The 18,437-nt window shown below is 41.5% G+C and overlaps 1 protein-coding gene across 4 annotated transcripts in view; it reads left to right on the top strand.

Moving 5' to 3' along the window:
* Positions 1-18,437, top strand: part of SYNE2 (spectrin repeat containing nuclear envelope protein 2) — a 209,354-nt gene that overhangs the window by 131,611 nt on the left and 59,306 nt on the right. For all 4 annotated transcript variants that reach the window (XM_032246097.1, XM_032246096.1, XM_032246095.1 and 1 more), the window contains exons 52-60: positions 105-257; positions 7,320-7,490; positions 7,998-8,128; positions 11,133-11,337; positions 12,452-12,631; positions 13,939-14,064; positions 16,221-16,375; positions 16,486-16,630; positions 17,857-17,951. In XM_032246097.1, coding sequence (XP_032101988.1) covers positions 105-257; positions 7,320-7,490; positions 7,998-8,128; positions 11,133-11,337; positions 12,452-12,631; positions 13,939-14,064; positions 16,221-16,375; positions 16,486-16,630; positions 17,857-17,951 — 1,361 coding nt within the window. The remainder of the gene's footprint in view (positions 1-104; positions 258-7,319; positions 7,491-7,997; positions 8,129-11,132; positions 11,338-12,451; positions 12,632-13,938; positions 14,065-16,220; positions 16,376-16,485; positions 16,631-17,856; positions 17,952-18,437) is intronic.

Below are 18,437 nucleotides of genomic sequence, written 5' to 3'. Positions count from 1 at the left end.
TCTGATGGCTTTTTTACTTGAAAAGAGTGAACTCCTGTCTCTGACACCTTATTAATTGTTTTGTAATAATGTACATTGAAAACCTTTTTCTCTTACTCTTCCAGGATATAGAAAATCAACTTGCAATTAAATCCAAAGCACTGGATGAGTTGAAACAAAGTTATCTGACTTTGGAGAGTGGGGAAATGCCATTGTTAGAAGATACAGCATCCCGAATTGATGGGTTATTTCAAAAGAGGAGCAGTGTCATCACTCAGGTACTAGAATGCATTTGAAATGTGCTATTTCTCTTCACATATTCTTTTATCTTATTTGTTGTTGTTGTTACTGTCCTTTAATCATGGAGGCTGTCTATACCAAACACTGAAAAGTTGCTGAGAAAACTAATTGAAGTAAATTAGAGAGAAGCATTTTAAGTCCCATTTTATGCACTGAATAATTAGAGGCATTCCAGCGTCATTGACAGGCTGCAAATCCACTTGGTTATCTTTGTTTTGTCTAATGTACTTACACAGACACAAATATCTCCATACCCCAAACCCAAAAGAGTGTCTGGCATTGTTTCCTGGCAAGATAGACAGAAACAGCAATGAAGCAGTGACCCCATGTACAGGGAGATGCCTCAGGGAGGAAGTGATCCTCTGTCATGTAGCCTGTGTGAGCTAGGAGCTTAGTCAGCTTCAGGAGGACTCTAAAGTTTGGAATAAACACTGCATGGTGTTGAAGAGGCAGTATAAAGGAAGACAGTGTGCAAGACATCTAGTAATCTTACAAAAGGCATGTTGATGTCTACATTTTACCCCTTCCAGGAGAGTACCAAAAGAGAGAGAGCTCAGGCATCTCTAGACATTGCAACTTTGACATTTTCCCACAACAGAGGGAGAGAATTAAAATACTAACCAATTATAGGTGTGTTCATGTTTCCTAGAGAACCTTCATCATGGGTTGTCACCTACTAAAAGCTACTTTCAACCATTTGTACTAACCAAGAGGGAATTGGGAATAAGCTACATGACTGAAATCCATAGGCAACACTCAGCCTCATTCCTCAGTCCTTAATCCCTCAGGAATCTAGCAGAAAAATAAAGCTGAGCTTATTCAGTCATTTGTTAAGCATACATTGTGTGAGGTGCTGTGCTCACTTCCAAGGTTACAAAGATAAATGAGAAAATAAATGAATCCCACCCTGAAAGATCTCATAGGCTAGTGGAAGAAACACACATGAACAGATAATTGCAATATAATAAAAATATAAAGAGAAAATGAATTGAGGTAATGCATGTAAAAAACATGCAGATAGTACTGTCATAAGGATAGATAGATATATACATGTACTTGGAATAGAATTGAGAGACCAGAAATAATTGAGGGACCTCATGTTTATAGTCAATTAATTTTCACCAAGGATTATATGACAATTTAATGAGGGAAAACATTTTGTCAAATATGGTACAGGGACAACCACATATCCACATGTAAAATAATGAAGTTAGACCTCTACATTCTTACAGTATACAAAAATTAACTCAAAATAGATCAAAGACATAAATGCAGGCCAGAGATGGTGGCTTATGCCTATAATCCCAACACTTTGGGAGACTGAGGCAGGAGATCATTTGAGGCAAGGAGTTCAAAATCAGCCTGGGCAACATAGTAAGACCCCCATTTCTATTAAAAAAAAAAAAAAAGAAGACATAAGAGCTAAAATTATAAAACTGTTAGAAGAAAACATAGGTTTTCTTCATGACTTCATGGATTAGGCAGGGATTTCCTAGGTATGACACCAAAATCATAAGCCATCAAAGAAAAAGACAGATAAATTGGACTTCATCAAAATTAAACACTTTGATGTTTTAAAGCACAGCATCAAAAAAGTAAAAAAGGCAAACCACAGACTGGGAAAAAATATTTATATATTTGATAAGGGGCTTATACCTAGAATATATGAAGAGTTATCACAACTTGATAATAAAAGGAAAAATGACCAAATGAAAAAAAAAAAAAATGGACACAAGCCAAACTCGGTGGCTCCTGCCTGTAATCCCAGCACTTTGAAAGACCAAGGTGGACAGATTGCTTGAACTGAGCATTTTAAGACCAGCCTGGCCAACATGGCAAACCCCACCTTTACCAAAAATAGGAAAAATTAGTTGGGTACGGTGGTGCACGCCTGTAATCCCAGCTACTTGAGAGGCTGAGGCAGGAGTATCACCTGAGCCTGGGAGGCAGAGGGAGCAGTGAGACAAGACCATGCCACTGCACTGCAGCCTGGGCAACACAGTGAGACCTTGTCTCAAAAAAAAAAAAAAAAAAAAAAGACAAATGATCTGAATAGACTTTTCTGTAAAGAAGACAATACAAATGGCCAAAAAGCACATTGAAAAGACGTTCAGTGTCATTAACCATCAAGGAAATGAAAAATCAAAACCACAAAGAAATACCACTTCCCACCCACTAGGATAGCTATAACAAAAAGACAGCCAGTAACAAATGTTAACATGGAGGCGGAGACACTGCAACCCTCACACACTGCTGGCAGGGTTCCGTGGAGTTGGAAAAGAGTCTGGCAGTTCCTCAAATGCTTAAACATAAAGTTATCATGCGACTCAGCAATCCCACTCCTCCATAGATAGCCCAAGAGAAATGAAAACATATGTCCACACCAAAAACTTGTACATGAATATTCATAGCACTGTTCATGATAGCCAGAAAGTGTAAACAACCCAAGTGTTCATTTACTGATGAATGTATAAAGTGTGGTCTATCCACACAAAAGGAATGAAGTAGTGCTGATATATACCACAACACTGATGGAAACATTATGGTAAGTGAAAGAAGCAAGTCACAAAAGATCATATATTGTTTGATTCTGTTTCCATGAAATATCCAGAATAGGCAAATCTGTAAAGACAGAAAGCAGATTCATGGCTGGGGGAGAACAAAGAGTGACTGCTAACAGGTTTGTGGTTTGTTTTCAGAGTCATGAAAATGTTCTAAAATTGATGATGGAGATTACACATTTTAAATAGATGAATTGTTATGGTACATGAATTATATCTCAAAATTAAAAAAAAAAAATCCTGAAGGTGTGAGGCACAGATCATCATCCATCTATGAGCTGTCAAGAGTCAATGTAGGCCTGGCCCAGTGGCTCACACCTGTAATCTCAGCACTTTGGGAGGCCGAGGTGGGAGGATCACTTGAGGCCAGGAGTTCAGTAACAGCCTGTGCAACATAGCGAGACTCCATCTCCACAAAAAGTAAATTAAGTTAGCTAGGCATGGTGCCGTGCACCTGTAATCCCAGCTATTCAAGAGGTCGAGGTGGGAGGATTCCTTGAGCCCAGGGGTAATAGTCAATATAGCCTAGTGTTTAAGAACAAGGGCTTTGCAGTTTCTGCCTAAATGAAGATCCTGGCAGCACCATTTTTGATCTGTATCTTCAGTCAGGTTACTTAACCTCTCTAAGCTTCAATTTCCTGGTCTATAAAATGGGGATGATAACACCTACTCATTTATTTCTGTGGTAATAGTGATGCCTATACAGTGCTCAATAAATGCTGCCCTACTGATGACCACAGTTTCAACATTCTGAAAATATTCCTCCCGCTTGTTTCCAGTGTAGTGTATTTTACTGAATGATTTTCTAATCCTTCCCCTCAAACCACATGTACCATGTCTTCTCCATAAAGCTGTACTATAAGTCCTTTAGGGTGCCAGAAGTTGCACCAGCTTTATACGTGGAAACTGCAGAAGCCTTGTGTGGCATGAGCTTTGGCAGTTCTTGTGTTGTCATGTGCCTGTGGGCTCTGGGATGATGCAGTACTTTGTGCTAGCTATCCTTGTCACCCAGAAGATAGAGCTGAGGTCATTTCTGGGAAAAAGGTACATCGATGAGTAATTCCTTCCCTGCTTCTCTTTTTTCTTTTTTTTTTTTTTTTTTTTTGGAGACGGAGTTTTGCTCTTGATGCCCAGGTGGAGGGCAATGGCTGATCTTGGCTCACCACAACCTCTGCTCCCAGGTTCAAATGACTCTCCTGCCTCAGCCTCCCGAGTAGCTGGGATTACAGGCGTGTGCCACCATGCCCAGCTAATTTTTGTGTTATTAGTAGAGACAGGGTTTTACCATGTTGGCCAGGCTGGTCTTGAACTCCTGACCTCAGGTGATTCACCCACTTCAGCCTCCCAAAATGCTGGGATTACAGGAGTGACCTACCACGCCCAGGCTTCTTTATTTTCTTAACTAAATGACTTGGTTTCTTTTTCTGAGCCATCCTGCCCTTATAAAGACATTTGGCCCACATGGTTACCAACGTGAGACTCACATTTTAGTGTCCCACTTTGATTTTTGTCCATCCGTGTTTGGGGCAGAGATGGAGGAGCCTTCCTGTCACTGTGGATGTGCCAGTTTTTCCTGTAGTTGTTAAGCAGAAAACAGGGTCTGAGTGCCAAGCTGTGTGATTGTACCCAAAACTCACATCACACTACCCATAAAGATGGTCTGTTGAGCCACATAGTGATCATATTCCATTTCAACCCAGATCCTTTTAAAAAATTGAGATATAGCCAGACGCGGTGGCTCAAGCCTGTAATCCCAGCACTTTGGGAGGCCGAGGCGAGTGGATCACAAGGTCAAGAGATCGAGACCATCCTGGTCAACATGGTGAAACCCCCATCTCTACTAAAAATACAAAAAATTAGCTGGGCATGGTGGCGCGTGCCTGTAATCCCAGCTACTCAGGAGGCTGAGGCAGGAGAATTGCCTGAACCCAGGAGGTGGAGGTTTCGGTGAGCCGAGATCGCGCCATTGCACTCCAGCCTGGGTAACAAGAGCGAAACTCCGTCTCAAAAAAAATAAATAAATAAATAAATAATTGAGATATAATTCATATACCATAAAATTCACCTTCTAAGGTACAGTTCAGTGGCGTTTAGTATATGCACAGAGATAAGCAGCCATCATCTATCTCATTACAGAACATTTTCATTACCTCAAAAAGAAACCTCCACACCCTTTGCCAGTCACACCCCACTTTTCTTTTTCTCCAGTCCTTGACAGTCACTTAATCTACCTTCTTATGGATTTGCCTATTCTTGACATTTTATATAAATAGAATCATATGCTTTAAAGCCTTTGGGGTCTGGCTTCCTTCTCTAAGCATAATGTTTTCAAGATCATCAGTGTTGTAGTACTTATAGTACTTCATTTCTTTTTACGGGTGAATAATATTCTGTTGTATGGATATACCATATTTAGCATACCTGTTCATCAGTTGATAAACATGGGTTCTTTCCATTTTTCGGCTCTTATGAATCATGCTGCTATGAACATTTGTGTTCAGGTTTTTATATGAACATACACTTTTAATTCTCTTGTATGTATATCTGAGAGGACAATTGTTAGGTCATATGGCAACTCTATTTAATTTTTTGAGGAGCTATCTAGCTGTTTCTCACAGTGACTGTACCATTTTACATTCCCACCAGCAATGTTTGAGGATTCCAGGTTTTCCACATCGTTACCAACACATTATTAACTGACTTTTTGATTATGGCCATCAAAGTGGATGTAAAATAGACCGGGTGTGGTGGCTCACGCCTATAATCCCAGCACTTTGGGAGGCCGAGGTGGGTGGATCACGAGGTCAAGAGATCGAGACCATCCTGGTCAACATGGTGAAACCCCGTCTCTACTAAAACTACAAAAAATTACCTGGGCATGGTGGCGCGTGCCTGTAATCCCAGCTACTCAGGAGGCTGAGGCAGGAGAATTGCCTGAACCCAGGAGGCGGAGGTTGCGGACCGCTGAAATCGTGCCAATGCACTCCAGCCTGGGTAACAAGAGCGAAACTCTGTCTCAAAAAAAAAAAAAAGTGGATGTAAAATAATATCTTACTGTGGTTTTGATTTAGGTTTCCCTCGTGACTGTGAATGTTGAGTACCTTTTCATGTGTTTATTGGTCATTTGTGTATGTTCTTTGGAGAAATGTTTAGTCACATCCTTTGCCCAATTTTTAGTTGGTTTATCTATCTTTTTATTGTTGAGTTGTAAGTTTTCTTTACATATTCTTGATTGATTGTATTTGAGATCATTTTTGATTTTGATATGTCCAAAATACTTGGACTCCTTTCATCATTATCAAAACATATCAGTGGACAAAATACACTCACCATGGCATTGCCTCCTGCTTTGCTCTTGCCTGTCATTTTGTTAGAGTGTGTTCCTCTCTCATTGGTGCTTGCTCTATAGTGATAATCAGACTTACGTGACAGGTAACATCTTACATTTATAATGTTGTACTGTTTTCAGAGCATTTTCACAGACACTATTTTATTTGTGTTTTCCTCCTCCTCCTCCTCCTCCTCCTCTTCCTTCCCTCCTTCCTTCCTTCCTTCCTTCCTTCCCTCCCTCCCTCCCTCCCTCCCTTCCTCCTTCCTTCCTTCCTTCCTTCCTTCCTTCCTTCCCTCCCTCCCTCCCTCCCTCCCTCCCTCCTTCCTTCCTTCCTTCCTTCCTTCCTTCCTTCCTTCCTTCCTTTTTTCTTCTTTTCTTCTTCTTCGAGATGGAGTCCCAATCTGTCACCTAGGCTGGAGTGCACTGGCACAATCTCGGCTCACTGCAACCTCTAACTCCCAAATTCAAGTGATTCTCTGTCCCAATCTGTCACCTAGGCTGGAGTGCAGTGGCACAATCTCGGCTCACTGCAACCTCTAACTCCCAAATTCAAGCGATTCTCTTGCCTCAGCCTCCCAAGCAGCTGGGATTACAGGTGTACTACTACGCCTGGCTAATTTTTTTGTATTTTTAGTAGAGACGGGATTTCACCATGTTGGCCGGCCAGGCTGGTCTCGAACTCCTGATCTCAGGTGATCCACCTGCCTCAGCCTCCCAAAGTGCTAGATGTGAACCACTGAGCCCAGCCTATGTTTTCCATTATTATCTCTGTTTTGTGGATGAGGAAACTGACTCTAAGGTTCAATAACTTGCCCAAGGTCAGAAAGCTAATAGAATACAACTGACCCTTGCACTCACAAATTCTAATACTTGCCCAGTGTTCTTTCCCTGGGCTGTCTCTTCCTAGTCTGAACTCCTTCAGTGTTGATCCTTCTGATCTTTGGGCTCTTTTTCATTCACTCATTATAAAACAGGCTTCTCTGATATTTTCTAATACATTGACCTACCCTTCCCACCTTCAGTTAATTACTGATGATCCTTCAGTGCCCTCAAATTGAAATGCCTAAATTAGGTACAGTGGTAGATTCTTTGGAGAGCATGTCGTCTCAGTGATGTTCTAAATCAGTACATTTCCACTTTTTGTCTAGGTCAATCAGCTCAAAATTTCCATGCAGTCAGTTTTACAGGAGTGGAAGATTTATGATCAACTCTATGATGAAGTGAATATGGTGACAATCCGATTCTGGTACTGCATGGAACACAGCAAGCCTGCGGTGTTATCATTGGAGGCCTTGAAATGCCAGGTGGAGAACCTTCAGGTAAATTAACCAGAGCTTGGCACGGTGCATTATTGGCAGGAAGTTACAAATGGGAGGAAGCACAGTAATGGGCATAATTGTGTTTGTGCCTTCCCACAGAGAAGAACAAGGAATATTAAATAGCAGTTTCAAAAGGATAACTGGAAATTCCAAAATAAGTCACATGAGCCAAATCAGGAAACATTGTAAAATGTTTGAATTTTGAATGGAAAATGTTGAATCTTCCTTTATTTTCCATGTTTATATTATTTCACAATTGAAGGTTTTTGGGGGGGCTTTTTTAGTACCCTTAAGTGCTAAGTACTTAATATTACTTAGTACTTAAAAGTTCAGCCTCAAGTAAAGAATGCCTTCTTTACTGTTTTCTTCCCATCCATAATAGTTTATCAGACTTCTATAACATTTGAGTGTGTGTTATTGCTACATAGCGGCAAGTGTTGAGAAGCTGCTGCCTTCTTTGGAAGTAGCCGGGCCATTCTGAAATGTATTTCTTGTATGTCATCTTAGTCTTTGCAAGATGAAGCTGAGAGCAGTGAAGGGAGTTGGGAGAAACTCCAGGAGGTTATTGGCAAACTCAAAGGTCTCTGCCCCTCAGTTGCTGAAATAATCGAAGAGAAATGTCAAGATACTCATAAAAGGTATGCCTTAAGATATAATTTGAATGATAGGTATCTATCTTAATGACTTGTGGTGAATGAGGGGGCATAGGCACTGTAAAGTCTTCATCCTCTGAGATGGCTGGTTTCCTATTATTCTGGTCTCTTCTGCTTTGACGGATCCAGTCTATGTAAGATTCTATGCCATGAGGGCTGTGACATTCCTCGTACAAGTGTTTGGTATAATTAGTCTAGAAATGGCTTAATTACAGCCCCAGTGTACGTACTTACAGAGGTATAGACCAAATGTCAAGTTCAATCTCAGAAACACCAAAGTCAGAGGCAGAAACAGACAAAGGGGTAGGCCAGATGGGCAGGCTACAGGGGGTGTTAAGACATCACTGGAAACATTATAAGGTGGAAGAAAGGGGATGTTAGAATATCTATTGGGGAGGGCGTTTGTGGTGTTGGAAGGAATTCTTTAATGAACTACTTGCGGTAGGATATGAAAGCTCCCTTTAAGGAGTGTGGACCTAGTTAATTGTAGGGCTTTTATTTTGATAAGTGGGATATAAAAGTTGGCCTCCAGCCAATTGATTAGAGATAGGGATTAAGAGTTATGCTACTTTAAGTGTCCTTCTTTATTTTTCCTCTGTGCAGATTCAGCCTCTCTTGTAAATCAACTTTGAGCAAGTAATGAACAAGGGATTCCAAATTATGTACCCTGCAGTGGTGCCCTTAGCTCTTGATCCAGTCTTTATTTAAAGAGGGGGAGGAGAAAGACTAAGAGGAACCTTCAAATGCTTTTGACTCCACATACAATATCAGGGCTACCCTCAAAACATGTGGCAGGGCACTCTGTTGCTAAAGGAACTCAGTTGTTGCACTGCAGTTGTTGGCACAAGAATATGTTGGAAGACATGTTTAAAACATGCATAGCAAAAATACGGAAGAAAACAGTACCAAAATGCTAATAGTAGTTACCTCTGGATAAATGAGATGTCAGGCATTTCTGAACTTTATCATGGAATAGCAAGTAGGTAGGATAGATAGATAAAAAGAAAGACATACCTGGAGGGATTTTGTTTGCTTTTTGACAGTGACTATATGTTGTATTTATAATTAGGGACAATCGTATTTTAAAAGACAGTTCTGATAACATTTTTGAAATGCATAAAAGTAAAGCAGTCTATTTTCCACCTTCTATTCTTTTTTTTTTTTTTTTTTTTTTTTTTTTTGGAGACAGAGTCTTGCTTTGTTGCCAGGCTGGAGTGCAGTGGCATGATCTCGGCTCACTGCAACCTCTGCCTCCCGGGCTCAAGCAGTTCTCCTGCCTCAGCTTCCTGAGTAGCTGGGTCTACAGGCGTGTACAACTGTGCCCAGCTAATTTTTGTATTTTTAGTAGAGACAGGGTTTCACCATATTGGCCAGGCTAGACTTGTCTCTAACTCCTGACCTTGTGATCTACCCGCCTTGGCCTCCCAAACTGCTGGAATTACAGGCATGAGCCACCACGCCCGGCCTTATTCTTGAACCAGTTAGCAGGGTTGAGGATACTGTGAAGCAAACATTCTCATGTATTTCATGTTAGAATGTAAATGTAATGCTTTCAGAAAGCACATTGACCATTTATTCCCATAATCTTACAAATATGTGCATCTTTATATTATTTGACTCTGTAATTCTCCCAGAAATCTAGTCTCAAAAATTGCAAATATCTTAACTATCCATACTAAACAGAAACTAAACTAAGGAATTTGGCAATTAAACTAAGGAAACAAACAAAAAAGAAACCTCAGGCCATTTGCAGACCATTTGTACAGCTTTTTAAAATGAGGTTTGCTTATTTTCTTTTATTAATAACATGGGTAAAATGTTTTTTAAAAGTTAAATGGGCCAGGCACGATGGCTCATGCCTGTAATCCCAGCACTTTGGGAGGCCAAGGTGGGCAGATCATTTGAGCCCAGGAGTTCAAGACCAGCCTAGGTAAAACCCCATCTCTACAAAAATACAGAAATTAGCCACACATGGTGGCACACACCTGTAGTCGTAGCTACTTGCAGGAGCTGAGGTGGGAGGATCACTTAAGCCCAGGAGGTCAAGGCTACAGTGAGCTGAGATCGTACCCCTGCACTCCAGCCTGGGCAATAGAGCAAGACCCTGTTTGGGGTGGGGGGGAGGCGGAAAGGTTAAATAGGAAAGAAAGGCAAGATATTACAGTCTACATATGGAATAGTAAGACAATTTCCTTTATTTCCACTTTTATGTAAGGAACATTTGTATAAACAAAATAAATTTTATTTGATATAACTAGAATGTTAAAGCCTATTTAAAGATAGCATATCTCTTTAAACTGGGAGCTTCTTCATGTGGAGACATTTTATTAGGCATACGGTTCAGTGTTTTCTCCATCTTTGCCAAAAAGACATTCATAGGTGGGGCACCATGGCTCATGCCTAGAATCCCAACACTTTGGAAGGCTGAGGCAGGAGGATTGCTTGAGGTCGGAGAATTGCTTAAGCCACAAAGTTTGAGGCCATCCTGGGCAAGATAACAAGATCCTGTCTCTACAGGGGGAAAAAAACGTTTGAGCTCCCTTCGTCACTCCCCTCCCTTACAAAAAAGAGAGTGAAACATGGTGGCCAGGCGTAGTGGCTCACGACTGTAATCCAAGCACTTGGAGGCCAAGGCAGGCAGACCACCTGAGGTCAGGAGTTCAAGACCAGCCTGACCAACATGGTGAAACCGTCTTTATTTAAAAAAAAAAAAGAAAGATACATGTGTAACATCGTAGGTGTTTCTTGCCGATCATAAAGTATGTAGTTTTTGTGCAATACTATAAAATCAAGTAAATAGCCTAATTTGGATTTTTTTTTTTTTTAGAATGGTTTATATAATGGTGATGCCACTAATTTTAAAAAGCATTCAACAGTGTCTTCTTACTGCTCCATCTGCTAATAACTTGCCAGTAGAGTATGTGCATTGTACTTTTGCTATAAGGGAAAGGAGAGAATGAGGGTCCTTTTCTTTGTGTTGCACTGACAGGTGGACTCAGGTGAACCAAGCCATTGCAGACCAGTTGCAGAAGGCCCAGAGTCTGCGCCAGCTCTGGAAGGCCTATAGCAGTGCTCATGCTGAAGCTGCCGCGAGGCTGAAGCAGCAGGAAGCAAAGTTTCAACAGCTCGCAAACATCAGCATGTCTGGAAACAACCTAGCAGAGATCCTGCCTCCAGCCCTGCAGGACATAAAGGTGGGTAAAAAGCCCATTTGGAAAACCGGGGCCAAGTCAGCCCAACAGACAGGGCCAGGAGGAACAGCCATGACCTGGGGACCAGACAAACCACAGGGACAGAGAAGTCAGAACAGGTGCTGTGAGCCAGCCATGCAGGCCACAGGCGAGGCTGGGAGGACCCGGTGGTGGCTCAGAGGTGACGTCCAGGCAGCAAATAGCTGGATCCAGGGGGACCTGATATCACCCTGTTCCAAGTCTGCACTTTCTCTCTAGTGTTAAATCTCTTAAGGCAGAAGATTCATATGAAGTCTGAAGTAAAAGCAAGTGTCTCAACTGATTGTGACCCTGTAAGAATAATACATGTTGTATCTCTTGTTTTAGCAATAATCACAGACTTGGTGCCATGTTGCTATGCCCTTTCTGTGGGTCTAGTAAATTTCAGACTATATTGAAGAGTTGCATAATTTCCTCTGTGGTGGTTTTTCTGTTACTGTTAATGAATGCCCAGAAAGTGAATGCTCTTTAGTTCTGAACTGGGTGAACAGATGCATTTTGTATCTTCTGATACTGTAGGTCAAATCAAAAAGTGGCAACCAATTTAATTAGGTGAGAATCTAACAGATATGGTCGGTATTTCTAATTAACTTCCACCTGAGCTGATGTTTAAAAGAAAATAAAACAGAAATTGTATATGCATAGTATTTTCCAGAATAGCCTTAAAATCAGCCTGCTTAATAAGATTCTATAGTTTTTGCACGTGAGTCCATTTATATCAGAAAGTCTAAGGCAGGAGTCTTGATTCTTGAAATGGCGTGAAAACAGATACCTAAACTATTTGACAACTGAAGTAGAAAGCACATGACTACCCAGGTTGTGTCCAGTTCATGTATACTAGAAGCCTCAACTGTGTTGGTCAGTAGTCACTTTTAGTTTTGAACTGACAATTTCAGTAAAGCACGAGTGATGTACATCATTTCAAGAAAGCTCAGCCTTTTTAGCTATTTAAAATAAATCATAACAAAAGGTCATGCCTACATTTTCAGGGCAAATATTCTTTGATGGAACAGCAGCGGGTAGGGAATTGTGGTATGAAAGGAGGAAGAGGTGTTTGTGATCCCTTTTTCTTCTGCAGGAGCTGCAGCATGATGTGCAGAAGACAAAAGAAGCCTTTCTCCAAAATTCCACTGTCCTGGATCGACTCCCACAACCTGCAGAGTCCAGCACTCACATGCTCCTCCCGGGTCCCCTGCACTCCCTCCAGAGGGCTGCTTATTTGGAAAAGATGCTGCTTGTGAAAGCAAATGAATTTGAGGTTCATCTTTTCTTTCCATTCAAGTTTTAGTCTTGGACATTTGCATTCCAGCCTCAATCCCTGGTATCCTTTGAAGCAATAGCTGCTTCACTGAAGCTGCCCACAAATGTATACGATTCTAGCTTCAATCACATGGGCAGATCTGAAGCAACCGTTTCTTCATTATGGAAGATGTTAGTTCTAGAAGTCGTGTGTGCATTATATTGCAGACACTGTTCAGATTTCAGTTATTTGCATTTCTGAGTCAAGTAACTGAGTAATAGAAATAGCTGCTTAAAGCATGATGATTTTTTTGGATCCTCATTCACTTTTTTTTTTTAATGTGAGATAGACTTTTGCTCTGGCACCCAGGCTGGAGTGCAGTGGCATAATCTTGGCTCACTGAAACCTCTGCCTCCTGGGTCCAAGCAATTCTGCCTCAGCTTCCTAAGTAGCTGGGACTACAGGCACCCACCACCACGCCTGGCTAATTTTTATATTTTTAGTAGAGATGGGATTTCACAGTGTTGGCCAGGCTGGTCTTGAACTCCTGGTGGCCTCAATTGATCTGCCCACCTTGGCCTCCCAAAGTGCTGGAATTACAGGCATGAGCCAGTACTCTGGGCCTTCATTCACTTTTTATAAAACCTTTCATTCGTGAGCTGTCAACAAGCTACACAGAAGGCCATGGAGCTCCAATATCACATCCCAATACCAGCAGGAAAACAAACAAAAAACCACATTTAACTAGTGGGACTGAGGGACAGAGTGCTCACTGACCGTCCTCTGTGTGGTCCCCTCAAGCAGGTGATCTGCCCATTTGGAAAGGCTCAAAGGCACTGAGTGAAAAATCAGGGGCCTTCTGAATATTTATCTATGATTCTTGAGTTAATAGTGAGCTTCTGGGTGTCAAAAACAACTTGATTTTTTTTTTTCTTGAGACAAGGAGACAGTGTCTTACTCTGTTGCCCAGGCTGGAGTACAGTGGTACAATTAAAACTCAGTGCAGCCTCAACCTCCCAGGTTCAGGTGATCCTCCTGCTTCTGCCTCCCAAGTAGCTGGGAGCACAGGCATGTGCCACTGTGCCCAGCTAATTTTTTTTTTTTTTTTTTTTGGTAGAGATAGGGTCTGCCTATGTTGCTCAAGCTGATCTTGAACTCCTGGGCTCAAGCGATCACCTTTCACTTCCAAAATGCTGGCATTACAGCCATAAGCCACCATGCCTGGCCAAAAACATCCTGAATTTTTAGCAGCTCCCAAGCCTGTGTTTAACTCTGTTTTATATGAACATGAAAACAATTTCTAATGAAAATTTCTCTTGTTCTAGTTTGTTCTCTCACAGTTTAAGGATTTTAGAGACCAGCTGGAATCTTTAAAAGGTCTTCTTATGCATGAAGAAGAGAATTTGGATAGACTTCACCAACAAGAAAAAGAAAATCCTGACTCATTCCTGGTATTGCCAATTTTTGTCTTTTCTAAAAGCTTAGACTCACCATAGGGTTAAAAAAAAAATAAGCTGATTACTGGGAAGTTACAGAACATTTCCATCTTAACTTTTTTTTTTTTTTGAGACGGAGTCTTGCTCTGCACTGTCGCCCAGGCTGGAGTACAGTGACACAATTGCGGGTCACTGCAACCTCCACCTCCCAGGTTCAACTGATTCTCTCGCTGCAGCCTCCCAAGTAGCCAGGACTACAGGCATTTGCCACCATGCCTGGCTAATTTTTGTGTTTTTTAGTAAAGATGGGGTTTTACCATGTTGACCAGGGTGGTCTTGACATCAGGCGATGCGCCTACCTTGGCCTCCCAAAGTGCCGGGATTACAGGCCTGAGCCACTGCGCCCAGCCTAACCACCCTTGAGCACAGTCATTTTTATGCCATTCATTACCGTCCTATTTTCCCTCAGGTCTAGGAAAAGTAGGATGACATAGGGATCTATTTTAGCAATATGTCAGAGTAATTTGTAGTAGATTTTTTTCATAATTACTGTCAGGAAACCAAAACAATCTAGAAATGAGCTGTTGTGATTCAGTTTTTCTCGTTAGTTTAATATAAAAATAAAATAGTCTATTAAAATTATGCGTTTTTCTTTCATTTACCTTAGTAAATTTAGTTTAGTAATCATGAGTCACTGAAAGAATTAAATAATTCAGGTCTTGTAACTACTAGGAACCAACATTCGTAACTTGGATCAGCAGTCAACAAACTGGCACACTGTTCACCACTAATTTTTTTCAGTAAAATGCTATTGGAACACAGCCATGCCCTTTCATTTACATATTGTCTATTAAAGGGTTCACGATACAGGGCAGAGTTGACTAGTTGCCACAGAGACCATATGGCCCACAAATGCCTAAAATATTTATTATGTGGCCTTTTACAGAAAAAGTTAGCTTATCCTGACCTAGATATTACAGCAGAGTTCGGTGGTGATAACTTCAACATTGTTAAGGATGTTTGCTTGACATATTGTCAGCCTAGAGGCTGTTGTTGGATTATCTTTTTTAAAATGAAATTTTGATGTTTGATTTCTTGTGATGTAATGTTCTATCAAAATATGGGTGTTTAAGTCCCATGCTCTGCTAGGGTTATTTTAAGAATCAAATTTTCATCACTCTATGCTTGACCTGTTTGTTGAAGGTCAGGTTGTTGGCAGACTAAATGGGACTTAAAGGTCCAGAATTGGTTCTTTTTTAAAAAGCCTATTTGGCCCGACGCAGTGGCTCACGCCTGTAATCCCAGCACTTTGGGAGCCTGAGACAGGTGGATCATCCAAGGTTAGAGTTTCAGACTAGCCTGGCCAACATGGTGAAACCCCGTCTCTACTAAAAATACAAAAATTAGCTTAGTGTGTTGGCAGGCACCTGTAATCCCACCTATTCAGGAGGCTGAAGCAAGGAGAATTGCTTGAACCTGGGAGGCAGAGGTTGCAGTGAGACAAGATCGTGCCGTTACACTCCAACCTGAGCAACAGAGTGAGACTCCATTCCAAAAAAATGAATAAAAATTTAAAAGCCGGGCTGGGCGCGGTGGCTCAAGCCTGTAATCCCAGCACTTTGGGAGGCCGAGGCGGGTGGATCACGAGGTCAAGAGATTGAGACCATCCTGGTCAACATGGTGAAACCCCGTCTCTACTAAAAGTACAAAAAATTAGCTGGGCATGGTGGCGCGTGCCTGTAGTCCCAGCTACTCAGGAGGCTGAGGCAGGAGAATTGCCTGAATCCAGGAGGCAGAGGTTGCGGTGAGCTGAGATTGGGCCATTGCACTCCAGCCTGGGTAACAAGAGCGAAACTCCGTCTCAAAAAAAAAAAAAAAAAAAAAAAAAAATTTAAAAGCCTATTTTCTGTGTTCTTCAATGACAAATTCTGAGATCACTTTTTATTTCCTGGGCTGTTTTGGGGCTGGCCGTGTGTGCAGGTTGGTATTCTAGAAGGCACAGCATTGAGAGAGCATAATTCAGGTCCCACTATGACATTAGCAAGCTGTTTGACTGCAGGCAAGTCATTTTCCCGTTCAGGCTCTGGTTTTCCTTCATCTTTGAGATAAGGAGGGTTATCTAGATATCTTAGTGGCATCCAAAAACCTGTACTTTAATTTTTTAAAAATAGAAACATGTGCTGGCACTGACAGCCCAGTCACCTGATATTGAACATTTGAATGAAGTAAGCCTCAAGCTCCCACTTAGTGACATAGCTGTGAAGACGTTACAGAACATGAACCGGCAGTGGATTCGGGCCACGGCCACGGCACTGGAGCGCTGCAGGTTAGAGCATCCCTTCTCTAGCGTTGTTTCACTCAAGGTCAAATTAACGGCTTCAGCTTGGGAATGGCATTGTTAATATGGATGTGTTTTGTTTGTTTAAACCTTTGTAGTGAGCTTCAGGGAATTGGATTGAATGAAAAGTTTCTTTATTGCTGTGAAAAGTGGACCCAACTTTTGGAGAAGATAGAGGAGGCACTCAAAGTGGATGTGGCTAACAGCCTTCCGGAGCTTCTGGAGCAGCAGAAAACCTATGAGGTAAATCCGTATTCTCTGCCACCTTTAAACTGCTCACCTGGGGCAGGAGTCAGGAAAAGATAGCTTTAAATAAAACACAGGAAGTGTGCCTATCAGTCTCTAAATACAGAATGTATATCATTAAGCAAATTCAGTTGTCAATTGGTCATTTGTAAAATTCTTGTACCTTTCATTCATTTCAGCATTTACTGCTCCATTTTATTAGGAACAGGACTCCTAGATTTTCTGTAGTACATGGAAGCTTCCAGTACAACTTTGCTCCTGCAAAATGCAAACATTATACCATTCTATCAAGAGCATAATAAAATACTTCAACTCATCTTTGCATTTTCACTCAGTAATTCTCTGTAGTATTAAAGCACCTGGTATAGTTAATAATTTCACAGGAGTTTCTCCATTGTTTATGCTGACATGTATTTGAAAATACTCGTGGTGGTTATAGGCAGATCCTGCATTTTTTGTTCTTTTTGGAGACAGAGTCTTCCTCTGTCATCTAGGCTGGAGTGCAATGATGCAGTTTCAGCTCACTGCAACTTCCACCTCCCAGGCTCAAGCAATTCTCATGCCTCAGCCTCCCAAACAGCTGGGACTACAGGCATGTGCCACTGCACCTGGCTAACTTTTGTACTTTTAGTAGAGATGGGTTTCACTTTGTTGGCCAGGCTAGTCTCAAACTTCTGACCTCAAGTGATCCACTTGCCTCAGCCTCCCAAAATGCTGGCGTTACAAACGACACATTTCAAAAGTGTGCAGATTAGTTCACTGCAACTTTTTAATGTAACTGATTGAAGTCTGTATTGCTACCTTAAGATCATCCAATTAAAATGAAATCACCCCTGCCAAAAAGCTGTGTGGCCTTGCATAAGTTATTGAGCCTCTTTATACCTTAGTTTCCTCCTCGACAAATGGATGTAATCATAGTGCTTTAGTCCTAAGGCTGAGAAATAAATGTAACAATGCATGTTTTACATAGTGCCTACCAAATTGTAAACGCCCAGCAAATGGGTATTAGATGTAATTATTATTAGACCTATTTGCTTTTAAGAATATGTTCATAGGTGATGTTGATGTGATAGTTGAACATTTTTTGCAGTAGGTTCAAATAATATGAAAATCAGTTATCCCTCCTATCCTTTGTGAGCTTAGATTTTAATAAGAAATATAGGTTCCCAGATTCATAAAGTGAATTTTGCTAGCTGATATTTTCTGTTTGGACTCATATGCAGATGTTAGAAGCTGAAGTTTCTATAAACCAGACAATTGCTGATTCCTATGTAACCCAGTCCTTACAACTCCTGGACTCAGCAGAAATAGAGAACAGGTGAGCTGTCTGGGGCTCATGAATGTTATGGGTGGATGGAAGGTAATACACTCAGGCGGCGCAGGCCTTCTGCCATGTGAACCTTGACCACGTTGGTGCCCTGTGGCCATGTTCGTTGACAGATCACCATAGGACCAGGCTTTTCAGTTTGTCTTGGGACTAGATCTTGCTGGGTGACCATAAAAACACATGTGACAGACACCTTTTCCCTGTGATAGGTGGATGGGGTTAGCAGCCCAGAAGCTTTGAAAAATGCCCACTTCGCAAGTATAGTTAACTAAGTTTGTACCCCAAATGATTCCTCTGTAGTATGTTTCCCTCTCTACCGTCACCATGATGTTTTGTTACTTAAAAAATAATTTCCGGCCGAGCGTAGTGGCTCACGCCTGTAATCCAAGCACTTTGGAGGCCAAGGCGGGTGGATCACCTGAGGTCGGGTGTTCAAGACCAGCCTGACCAACATGGTGAAACCCCATCTTTAAAAAA

The sequence above is a fragment of the Sapajus apella genome, unplaced genomic scaffold, assembly GCF_009761245.1.
Source record: "Sapajus apella isolate SASKATOON/1434 unplaced genomic scaffold, GSC_monkey_1.0 scaffold59, whole genome shotgun sequence".
Lineage (NCBI taxonomy): Eukaryota > Metazoa > Chordata > Mammalia > Primates > Cebidae > Sapajus > Sapajus apella.
This window is presented reverse-complemented; position numbering and strand designations above follow the sequence as displayed.